The 13108-nt window shown below is 31.5% G+C and overlaps 2 protein-coding genes across 2 annotated transcripts; both read left to right on the top strand.

Annotated features, from left to right (window-relative positions):
- Window positions 1–6213, top strand: LOC132724801 (cell death abnormality protein 1-like; the record flags this gene model as incomplete). Its single annotated transcript, XM_060709764.1, is given in 7 exon segments — window positions 1–81; window positions 210–329; window positions 4392–4514; window positions 4628–4885; window positions 5067–5173; window positions 5799–5955; window positions 6122–6213. Coding segments are annotated over 6 exon segments (759 nt in total).
- Window positions 6214–6298: 85 nt separating this feature from the next.
- Window positions 6299–13050, top strand: LOC132724802 (mucin-like protein; the record flags this gene model as incomplete). Its single annotated transcript, XM_060709765.1, is given in 11 exon segments — window positions 6299–6370; window positions 6970–7076; window positions 7869–8028; window positions 8219–8497; window positions 9129–9155; window positions 9467–9573; window positions 9924–9985; window positions 11044–11186; window positions 11948–12050; window positions 12521–12543; window positions 12927–13050. Coding segments are annotated over 9 exon segments (920 nt in total), but the record flags the coding sequence as incomplete, so codon positions are not given.
- Window positions 13051–13108: the final 58 nt, after the last annotated feature.

The raw sequence follows: 13108 nt of genomic DNA, 5'->3' as shown, positions 1-13108 counted from the left end.
ATTCAATTTGTCGAAACAATATTGGTTCATATGAGTGCATATGTAGAGATGGTTTTCTAGAACAAAGTGGGATTTGCACAGGTAATACTCAATATAATTTTAATAATAACACATTGAAAAATATTAAATCATGCAATGTACGTGAATTACAAATTTATTGTCAGATCAAGATTTTTTTATATATTTTAATGATTTTTTTGTTATTGTAGATTTCAATGAGTGCTTAGATAATGAGACAAATAGTTGCGGACAGAAATGTTTAAATTTACCCGGTAGCTACGAATGTGCATGTTTCTCTGGTTTCCACATGTCGGCAGGTGATTGCCAAGGTAATACTAGAATACTCGTACTGCCACTATTATTCTATAATAATAATGTTCTATTATGCCAGTTAAGCACATTTTGTATTGCTTGTGTCTGCTTTTAGTAAACATCGCTCACCTTCGTTGATATTTTCTTTCATAACAAAATAATATATGCAGTTCAACATTTTTATAGACACAATTTTCTATGATGTATTGTGCAGCAATCGACTGCAGGATAAAAACCTTACCAAGCGTACACTAGTTCTATCCGCAACCCACTGGCCGACTTGCAACCAGGTAACGGCTGTGCTGGTCAATTAAGTCAATATTTAAACAAGAAAAGCATTGATGCAAAGCATCAAAGGGCGACGCCAAAAGAATTTGATCCAGGTTTGCACCTAAATACTTAACAAAAGATGTGTACTTTATAGCAGTACTATTACACGTTACCTGGAGGCTAGGCCCAGTTTAAGTTGAAACTTAAACCAAAAAGAATAGACTCTGTCTTGCCAAGATGCAAAGACAATTTATAGTCAATTAACCAATCTTATAAGACTCATGCTATAAGAAAGAATTTCCTCAGATTTATTTTCCATGATACAAGGATACCCGAGTCATCAGCATATAATCACACGCACGAGTATCGGACCTGGGAAGAAAAAATATGACCAGATTGATAAAAAACTGTGTTCATAAAAACCAAAAGAAATGTAAATAATGACCCCCTTTAAAAATATACTATTAACTTACAAGTTAAAGTATATTTTTAAAGGGGGTCATTATTTACAATATTTTTTTGGGTTTTGACACTTTTAAGATGAACACAGGTTTTTATTTGTTTGGGTCGTCAGACCAAACAAATAATGGTAGCGAAATTTCAGAGTCTAATGCTGTTAATTGCATTTGCCGAAAGTAGTCCGCTTTTTAGAAGCGGTTACTTTCCTTTATATGTAACACTAAGGCCGAAAAATTCAGGGGAAATCACTGCGTAAATATGGTCACATGACAGGGGCATTAATTTTCAAGCAAAATAATTCCCGAATGGTCGAAGATTTCTAATATTGTTTTATTCTTTAATGATATACATGCTTATAGTAAGCGCCATGATTATTTACACAAGCGTTAAACAACAGTTAGCGTCGTTACAAACCCTAATTTAGAATAATAAGGTTTTTTTCATGCCGTACCATGTAAATTCACTGTGGCCGAGGGGTTTGCGCGCTCGCTTAGTAAGCGAGAGGTCTGGAGTTCAAATCCCAGTGAAGGCAACTCTTTTTTTTCAAATTGTTTAAGTCAATAAACTTTGGATTGAATATCATTGTTGCAATTAGTCTTATAGCCAATCTACTAAATTAAAACGCTGGAAAGCATTGTTGGCACTATACAAAATTAAATTGTTTTATAATCTCACAACCTTCACCTTTCTGATATTCTGAGACCCAACTAGGACATCTTATGTCCCAGGACCCAAACAAATTTAGCGCCTTCTGTGCTTTGATTTATCAATCTGGTCATATTTTTTCTTCCCATGTCTGATACTTGTGCTTTTGCATATAATAAAAGCTTATTGCTTAGGGTTGAAGACATGTCATTGACATATATTAGACATAAAAGAGGAACTAAAATGAACACCATAGGTATTCAGAGCAGTAGTAGAATAAGTACCAGCCTCATCCACCAGCTGCTGAGATAAGACCATGTAAGAATGTCATTACATATGGCAGATGCTTGAAGTTTCATGAAGAAGAAGAAAAAGAACTTCTTCATGTGCAGTATAGTGTGATTAACTGTATCAATTGCCCTTTGTAGATCTCAAAGTATCATGCAATACTGCCTTTGTCCATTTCAAATTTAATGCAATCTGTTAAATGAATCAAACATGTGTCAGTTGAAAAACCACTTCTAAACCCTGACTGAAACTGCCTGACCATGACTCGAACCCATGACTTTCAGAAGACCAACTGAGCTATCCGGCCGGCTACACATTTTCTCTTTAAATATGAAACAGTTCTAAACCACAACATATTTCCCCACTATATTGATTGTGTCCTTGAATTTCTTATGTTTACAGAGCATAGTGAATATATGCAGTCACAGGATGAAAAAAACGTTCAGTTTGACCAGAACTCGAACCTGTGACCCACAGAATAATGTACCGCAGCTGTAGCGATTAAGCTATCTGGCCGCTTACACATTTTCTCCCCTAAATAGTGAACAGTTCTAAACCGTGACAGATACTTTTAGATTTTTTTAATTAACAGATAATTAATTCTTAATTAATAAATAAGAAAAAAAACTTACATACTCATAGTCTTAATTAAAATAACAATTTACATATTATTGTATAATTATTTTTACTAAAAAGGGATTAGACAGTTATATGTTGTGCCATTATTTATAACAGGTCAATTTGAAAGTGAACATAACTGTGCTTATACATGTACAATATCTATTTTTTGTACATATAAAAAAACTAACCTTTTTTCTATGATAAGAAATTTTATGAAGGCTGATTTGTATTTTGCATCAAGGGTACCGGGCGAAAACATGAAAATGCAACAAACGAACCACTGAGTGGTAGATTGTATTTTCATGTTTTCATCTGGCGCCTGCTTACTTTTTGTTGGTTTTCATGTGGCACAACTCATCCACTATAAAATTCAGTGCACAAATTTATTCAAGGGCAAGTAACAATCTACTCTATGAAAAGCCTGTTGTCGGGTTGACTCAGGAGACCTGGAGGTTGAGACTGGTGTCCTTCCATTACAAATAGATAAGACAGAAGCTGTCCTTTTCAAACTACGCGCATGTTAGAAAAAAATTAGAATAACTATTCAGAATATGATTTTTTGAGACTTTATTAATTATATTGCTTGATCCAAGTTTAAGAACATTTTCTATCAATACATGTATTATCATTTATAACTTTAAATGAAAGTTTCATCCCTTTAATAAAAATGACATAACTGTAACTCTTTAAATTCAGAAATATTATATGTCTCATCATATCAATATACTAAGATATACATGTATGCACATAACATAAATAATTCCATGTTTCTATTAAATAAATATGAAATCCTAACATTAACATTAACATGCTTTTGATGACCTTACAACTGGTAAATTTTATACAACAAAAAAAGTAAGTAATACCTAAGATAGTCAGAAAAAAACAAATAATTTAGTAAACATGAGTTACATCCCCTTAAAACATAGAAAACCTGAAACCCAAAATAACACCCTAAACAGCAAAATTATGAAATGTTGCAGGCTCAGTTTTATTAAGCCATACAAATTAATGGTAAAGTATTCATAAAAAAATAGATGGCCATATGACAGCAGTAATTGCAGAAAATCGGATAGCTTTCAACATACTGGTACACTTTGTAAAAAGAATCATTCTGTGCAACAGATAAACGTAATATGGATAAAACTAATAGGATATTCGTTTACAACAGTTCATTACCTATCCTAATACTCATTTGCAGGTGCACTTTCTTCTTGCAGAAAAATAAATGAAAATATATAAATGAATGAATGATGGATACGGCATCAATGTAGACCACAACGATATTCGAAATCCGGGTTTTAGTAACTAAGGGACAAGCTGTTAAACTAAGCCTGCAATTTCGTGAAAATAATATTACAATGCACATGCTTTTTGCATAAAGTTATTAAATACAAATATAACAACATATTTCTTTTCTTATTTTTCACGAATCAAAATAAAACTAATTCACACAACATGACATTAACTGATAATAATAACAGCTCCTTCCATAGGCCAAAATAAAAAGCATTCCATAAGAGACGACGCCGCTCACCGGCGTCGCCAAAAATAAAGCGTTGCCACGGCTTAAAATAACGGCAGGTTAAACATTGCAAATACTTTACAAAAAAGAATTTTGTCAGTAAAGACATGTTTAAATAATCTAGTTTCATATAAATGTAAGAGCCTGTGGTGACATTTTATCTTTTGGTGACATTTTAGTTTAAAAAGCCAAAATTACAGTGTGTAGGATAGTAGCTTTAAAAATCATTTTGGGTCCAGGACTAAAATGCTCCATTTATTCCTTTTTACAGACGTTGATGAATGCAAAAAGAACAACACATGTGATCACAATTGTAATAACACATACGGAGGTTTCATCTGTTCATGTGAGATCGGATTTTATCTAAACGTAACTGATCGGAAATCTTGCGTTGGTGAGTAAAAAAGCTTCCTGTTTAACCTTACAATATATAAAATAGAGGCCCTTAATGTTTGACTTTTAACAATTTGAATTAAAATGTACGAGCAAAGTATTATATTTTTACAGCCTGTGAAAAATGGACATACGGATTTGAATGTGGACATAATTGTTCTTGTCATGTGCCGAATTCTGAGAGATGTGATTCTAAAACTGGTGATTGCATATGCGCCAAGGAATGGAATGGCTCTGATTGCACTGAAGATGTTGATGAATGTATTAATGAAGGAATATGCCAAGAAAATTCATATTGTGAAAATTCTTATGGACGTTTTGACTGTTTATGTGACATTGGATACCAAATGACTTATGGCAACATATGCAAAGGTACGACATGAAATTGTAAAACATTTTAGGTAGACAACAAAATTAATTTCGAAACTCAAATAATTTTGGAAACAATTTCCACAAATAGATATCATTATTATAGTTTTTGTTAGACCATATGAAGTTAATATATGCTATAATATATGCTATAAAGTTAACATATGTTATAACATACCTTCAGAATGCGACAATCCATATTATGGGAAAAACTGCAGCAAGGTATGCGACTGCGTCCCTTTAGGAACATTTGAGTGTAATCATGTAAATGGTAGTTGTACTTGCAGGAAGGTGAGAAATTAAATCAAAGAAAAATTATTGAAAGTTAATTATGGATATTTTATTGAAATGATATTTAGCTATTCTTATAAAAATTTAATTTCATACCTGAAACAGTTTTAAAAGAGTTTTAAAGATGGCATGATGCCAGACAGAAATTAGAAAGGTATACTGTGTACACATCATTAAACGAAACAAAATGAATTCAATTTAGTTCTATGCATGATTGGCTTACATTACTTTCAAAACTTATTATCAGTGTGCAAATAATCGCCAGGTCTAATTTTTAATACTATCGGAAAATACTTAAATAAATACATGTTGCTACCAATTTCCTTTTTTTGTATCGATTCTATACGTATTTGTTCTTGTATATGACAAATAAAATCTTAAAGTATCTTCAAATCAAACAATATTACTTTAAAATCTATGAGTGACAATAAAATGATTTAATGTATACATATCCACTAAATGACATTGTGTCTGAAAGGGTTAAATTAAAGCTGCACTTTTATTTAGAAGTGAGTACAAGTTAAAATTGTGATCAAACATTTTAGATCGATTTAAAACATGAGACTTTATTCCGTAACTTAATCATCTATTCATTGATTGTATATAAAGTTATTTGTTTTCTAAGGGCTGGACCGGCGTGTTGTGTAATGTCGACATAGACGAATGTGAAGAAAATAAAACAATATGTGAATATAAGGACAATTCTACCTGCAAAAACGTTAATGGTTCATTCACGTGTTTGTGTAACGACGGCCTTAGAGACGAGGATGACATATGCACAGGTTTTGCTTAGTTTTGCATGCTATCTTTTTTTCTTGTAAAGTTATTACCTTAAACTTGTTCTGTATCTATAATTATGTATACTAGTACATGTCATATTATGATGATGTTTCAAGATGAATTTGAATGTATTTTTGCATTTCCAAACCATATTGTTTACATTTACAGAATGCGATATCTGGAAATTTGGAGCAAATTGCGAATCAGTATGTTCATTGATAGACAAACACGAGTACGTAACCCGGGAAAATGGATTATGACGTGAAAGGGCGGGAGGAATGGCTTTTCTGAAAGGGATATTAAATAAAAATGTGAGACACAATATTTCCCGAGAACTCTAATGTAAAAATGCGATTGGAAGTTATGAATGTGACTGCAATACAGGTTACATAGAGGCAGATAAAGGATCATGCTCTGGTATTTTTAACTAAATATACAATACAGTTTTTTTTATAATACAATCATATAATTGATATGGATGAATTTTCAAAATAAAGAGTGAGTCATGTATTGCACTAAAAATATTGATTTATATATCAGACCTGTGAGTATAGCGAGCTTGCGAATAGAAAGGAGAAGTTGCATTTACTTTATTAATTAAAATAGAAAACACTTTTGAGAAAGAAACTTCGGGAATGTATTTGAAGGTAACTGACTGCTGACTTTGACATTGCTGACTCTCCCATTGTCGCCCATTCCTGATAAGAACATTATATTATTTTATGCAATAAAGCTATCTGCTACCTTATCTAGCAAGTTTTGGGAGATAAGTGGTTCTACTCCGGTAAACATTTACGGTGTCATCATGACTTTAAGCCAGACCATTATCGGTCTTATCATGCTCATGCCAAATATAAATAAAATATGTAATTGAAGCATGTTTCAGTCGCTGCTCGGACACACACTATGATAAGAGGAAAGGGTCATTTAAAACATTATAACATAACAATCTTATTGTGTTACCTTTCTTTCAGTCAAATAAAATAAATGTATGTTTTATATTTGGTATTTGACAGAATGTAGCAGCTGGTTCTTTGGAGATAATTGCAGTAAAGAATGTTCGTGTAATAAAGATAACACTGACATATGTGATCATGTAACTGGTAAATGCACTTGTTCAAAGGTATTTTTATTACATTTTCTTCTGTATTTATATCTCAAATGGATATAACTATATTCAATAAGTAAAGTTGTATCTATTAATACAAATAGTCTATATTTATTTTGTGTATGCGCATCTTACACATATACATTTGCCCTTAGCATGTTATTTGCAAATTTACATTAAATCAATTGTAAACATTTATATGAAATCATAATTATATAATACCTAAATATCAAGGACTATGGAAGTAACAAATGTGAAGGTATAGTGTGTAATATACATTTGTATATGTATATGTTCTGCATATATAAGCTTAGAGTTAAAGATAACAAAGGCGTTTAAACAAATTTACTAAAACGATTATGGTTGTTTGGAAATCAAGACCTACACATTTCTATGTATATCTTATTAATTATTGTTATACAGAAAACATAAAAAATATTTGCAAATCATTTTTTACATGTTTCAGTAAGACGTTTTCTAAAGAATATATTACATAATATCATGCGATAATTAAAATTATGCCGTTCATAATTGTACATATTATGCAGAAAAAATGGAACTTGTTTGTAAAGAAAAGAAATGAATCATCAAAAAATAGAAATTTGTATATTTTCTATCCAACTGGCGAAGTTTGAGTACAAAAGCAACGTTTCAGTTACTTACATCCGTATACAAACTATTATATTGCCTGTATTTTCAACTTTTACTAAGGAATTTATTAAAATAATTTGCATTCCGCATTAGAAATGTCAAAAGAAATTCCAATTCTTAATCATTATACAAATCCTTATATTTTCTATGACTAAGGAATGGACTGGCGAGAACTGTAAGGTTGATGTAGATGAATGCTTGAACAACAGCAGTCTATGTGATGGAAAGACAAACTCTACCTGCAACAACACTATCGGGTCTTATATGTGCATATGCAATACAGGATTCCAGGATATTGGGAATAACAAATGTGAAGGTATGCCGTGTCAATTCATATTGTTTCTATAAAGATTAAGCTAAACAATTTTAAGATTAAATCTATTATATCTAATGTAATAAGGTATTCATAATTGTAAATCTCTTTTAAATCGACTTTCATTACCTTATTGTGTAATGAACATTGTTTGTAATGTTAAGTTTGTCTGTATATTCTAATGATGTTTTAGAATGCACTGGGAACAAATATGGTAAAAACTGCTCAGAAATGTGTGGCTGCAACATAACTAATTCATTAAATGAGAACCAAGCATGTGACATAATGACAGGACAATGCAAATGTAAAGCCGGTTGGTATGGTGACAGCTGTAATAATGACGTTAATGAATGTGAAGATAGTAGAATCTGTTCAACTATCAGTGATACAACCTGTGTTAACACATTTGGTTCTTTTCTTTGTGACTGCCTAAGGGGTTTTACGAAATCGTCTGACGGAGCCTGTATAAAAGGTAATCGTGTGAGCTACCTTTACAAATGTTATGTAAAAGTTGCTTTTTTACAAATATTTACACAATTTAATTAAGATTTTAGAAAATATGATAAACAAGATCAACAAGGAAAGGCGGCGTTCAAGGAACGCAACCCCCACCCGACCCAGCAACAGGGGCAAGTGGCAAGGAGCCCAGGAGGACCCCCAAACAAAAACAGGACAGGGCACAAGGGCATGGACAGGCTAACCACTAAAATCATAAATAATAAGTAACTGATAGGGAATAATAGGCCCATAAAGTCAAAGGGCACAGGGAAAGGGGGCAGGAGACCCGGGGAAGGGGAGGGGATAAATAAAATAAATAAAAACTAGGGGCAAAGGGGAAGATACTTACCGTGGACGAGAAAACAACACGGGACAACTAGAATTGTCTTTGTCTATATTAACTCTGTGGTACATTTACATAATTTCGAAATATTTTTATATTTTTGTAAGGTATAAACAATGGTATATTAATGTCTCAACATCACTCTAACGCTACTACTGTAACATTTCTTTCATATTGTAAGTGATGGTTGATCGGTACGAAAGTAAGTATCTTATTGACTTGCAACTCTCAAAATCTAATTAAATTTCCGTTTTGTTTTCAGAGAGTTTAACGACAACTGCAGTTCCTGGTAGGTTGTTTTTCGTTAACATATACTTAGGTTGTACTCGTATTTCGTTAACATATACTTATAAACAATGTGAATATTCTATAAATATTCAATTGTTATAGAAGCATTTTAATTTCTTATTGTTTCTAACATTAATGTTTCTTTGATAGCACGTAAATTGTATTTGGAATTTGTTGTGAATATTAAAAACCTAAAGCAAAAAAAAAGGTTTTATATGATTATTGATTTTGATTCAATATCTGTACATTATATCACAAAAATCACAGTAATATTATACTTATATGTTGTCTCTGTCTACTATATCATTATAGGCAGTTCGTTTAGGCATTCACTCATATTAGACTACGACCTCCCAGCTGATACCAATCTTCAAGCCGCTGACATTTACAACGAAATAAAAAATGAAATACTTTCTACAGTTAGTTGTTTTAGTTTAAAGTCGTTGCATATCCTGTGCTTAAATGTTTCAATTTAGCTATCGTTATCTAAATACATTTTACATTGTTTTAATAGGGGAACTTAATCTTAATCCAAAATTTATTTTGATTGAACGATATGTTAAGTTAGTTAAAAACAAAATAAAGATGATAAAATGACACATTTTTATATACTTTATAACAGTCACAAAACAATTGATATATAGTCACGCATTATTGAAATATTTATCATAAAATTATCATAATGGAAAAAATAGAAATAAAATAGTAAAATATTTTGTAAATGGTTTATATGTTAGTGGTTTATGTATTAACTCTTCATTTGCTTCAGCTGTTGGACTTCTACAAGACATATATTGCTGGCTTGATTGATATAATAATAAATGATATAAGGTAACTTTGCAATGATATATTTTACATACTTGACTGTCTTAACCATCAGATAATCAATTAAAATATTTGTTGAATCTATTTTTATTTGTATTTAATAATCAAACAAAATGTAAATTTCAGTTTTAAATACATGTTTGCGATAAAATTACTTTAGTTGCCCATTTGGTTTCAACAATATTCATTTCTTTTTTCATATAAGCAAACAGAATTCCAATACATGAATTGCATACAGGATAGAGAAGATAACTTTAAGCTTATAAACCTATGAGGATATCCTGTTTTCTAATTTGTTTCCTGTTGATAAAATAACAAACAAACAAAACCTTCATTTTAATTCATTAAAATAAAAAGATGAGCTTAAAAGATTTTAAAAAAGTAAAATAGGCATGTGTCTAACTGATTACGTTTGATCCAAGATTGACTAACATTCTTTACCGTCCATTTGTGAGCATTTTCTTCAGTACATCACTATACTCTTGTCCAGGCTGTAGCCACGTCATTCTTTCGTTTCCTTGTTACTTCAAAAGCTAATTTTCTACAGTCCTCATTGAAATATTTGAGAAATGCTTACGTACACTACCTAATATTGCATATATTGATTTATACACAATCCATTATATAGTTGTGTATTTTTCGGATATTTACAGTTGTATTTACAGTTCTATGTGTTCTTGCTCAGATGGTAATTTTATAAAGTATACCATAGGAAATTGAATAAATGACCGAATTTGAAAATTTTTCTCAAGATACATCCGTTTATTCTGTCAGTCCTTGCTTTTCCTCTTCGTTCACTTGTTTAACATATTTAATACTCACTAAACAATCTCTAATTGTATATGTATGGTCAATATTGCATTTCAATGTGCCCTCTCTCTCTCTCCCTCTCTCTCTCCCTCTCTCTCTCTCTCTCTCCCCCTCTCTCTCTCTCTCTCTCTCTCTTATGGGATTTCATTTTTTTTACTCAGCTCACGTCCAACTGTTCATCGATTTAAACAAAAATAATGAGGGTTGAGAAAGATGAATTTGAAATATAATTTGAATCATGTGCTCTCTTTAAGGAATGGAAGTATCATTGCGGATTATACTGTTGTGTTCGGGGAACTCAACGAGAACGATGCTGCAAATCTAACTAAAGCTGTCCTTGATTTAGAACAGGGTACACAATTCACAGTGTATGGACAAAATGTCAGTGTTACGTCAGGTAAGATTCCTTGATAAACTAGAACAAGTTACAAAATTAACAGTGGATGGACAATATGTCAGCGTAACGTAAGGTAAGTTTCCTTGATAAACTAGAACAAGGTACACAATTGACAGTGTATGGATAAAAAGTCATTGTTACGTCAGGTAAGTTTCCTTTATAAACTAGAACAAGGTACACAATTGACAGTGTATGGACAAAAAGTCATTGTTACGTCAGGAAAGTTTCCTTGATAAACTAGAACAATGTACATAATTAACAGTGTATGGAGAAAATTTCAGTGTTACATCAGGTAAGTTTCCTTGATAAACAAGAGATACACAATTGACAGTGTATGGACAAAAAGTCAGTGTTACATCAGGTAAGTGTCCTTGATAAACTAGAACTACACAATTGACAGTGCATGGACAATACGTCAGCGTAACGTCAGGTAAGTTTCCTTGAGTTACACAATTAACAGTGTATGGATAAGGAGACAATGTTTAGTGTGATATGGCCCCTCGCCTAAGAACCACATAATGCTTTGGAAAAAAAAACATCAGAAACGCATGTGTACGAGAAATATGAACAAGTTCTACTAAATATCGTTGTAAATACTGTAAAATACTTTTTCGGAACACATCTTTATATCGTAAACGAATTTTGTCTGATGTAAAACAACATTTATATATGTCGAAATATATGATTTATCATCTTGTATATAATCATACATGTATCGATTCTACTCAGTTAAAATCACAGCTTTTTTATTGTTTCTAAAGCGATGTATAAGGATCTGAAACCATGTGAATTGTACAATGCAACTGTCGGCAGTTGTAAACAAGGCTACCGGTGCAGAGTTGAGAACAATATTCCTATTTGCAGGTAGGTTGAATGCTGTAACAATCACTTGAATTATATTTACACATATTACAGATTACACTTTTATTATAGTTGTCATAAATGAATAACTATTATTGTTTTGTTCTCCATGTATTTTTGTTTCCATATATTCTTATCTGAATAGTACGGTAATTAAAATTGTTATCTAGAAATGAAATATAGATTACCGGTGGCGGCATGGTCTAGTGGTTAGCGCGTCGAAGAAGTAATCTAAGGATTACTGTCGCGTGCGTTTATACTCCCGTCAGGGGCAAACCACTGTTTCAGTGAGCAAGAAACTTTACACTCATTGCTTAATACTGGTTGTTTCTTGGAACGGATTCGAAAGTATTTCAAAAAGCTTAAAGTTTCCAACTCAGTGGAACTAAAACAAATTAGTATAAAGGTTTTTTTTTATAAACTATACACTAAATACAAATCATGTAGATAAGAAACTATATATTCACTTACAGGCTGGAATATGAAGACAATGAGGGTAAGTATTTATTTCTTATAGCTAATATAGCTTTTTTTGTAAATTATTCGTTTATGTTTATTGTTGAGACAATACGCGATGGAAAGCTTGATGAAGGAGATGTATATACTGTTTTCACAAGTGACATATTTTTATCTGACATATTATAATAATTCAACATTTGTAACATTAAGTGATAAATACGAAGTTATTTTGTTTTTTAAAAAAACTATTAGCTGATATTATACAAAGACGATGTTTACTTTACGTTGTTTTTTTTTCAAGTTCCGGACAAGCATGAATTTTAATAGATACTTTTCTGTAATTATTGTTTATATTTGTATGTAAATACTCTGGAAATAATGAATTAATTACTTTTTTATCTCTCTTTTTTGAATCAAAAGTTAACTGGTCAATTATCATTGGATTATCTGCTGTTGGAATATTTGTTATTATGGTTGCCATTACCGTTGTGTTCGTGCGGCATCTTTCAAGGAAACAAAAAAAGAAGAAACAGGACATTCCAAGGTGACATGTATCTTTTGTTTTGTTTTCATTATTTTGAATCCTATTAATCTATATCTTT

This window comes from Ruditapes philippinarum, unplaced genomic scaffold (genome assembly GCF_026571515.1).
Source record: "Ruditapes philippinarum isolate M1 unplaced genomic scaffold, ASM2657151v2 ctg20807_1_1_1_1, whole genome shotgun sequence".
Classification (NCBI taxonomy): domain Eukaryota; kingdom Metazoa; phylum Mollusca; class Bivalvia; order Venerida; family Veneridae; genus Ruditapes; species Ruditapes philippinarum.
This window is presented reverse-complemented; position numbering and strand designations above follow the sequence as displayed.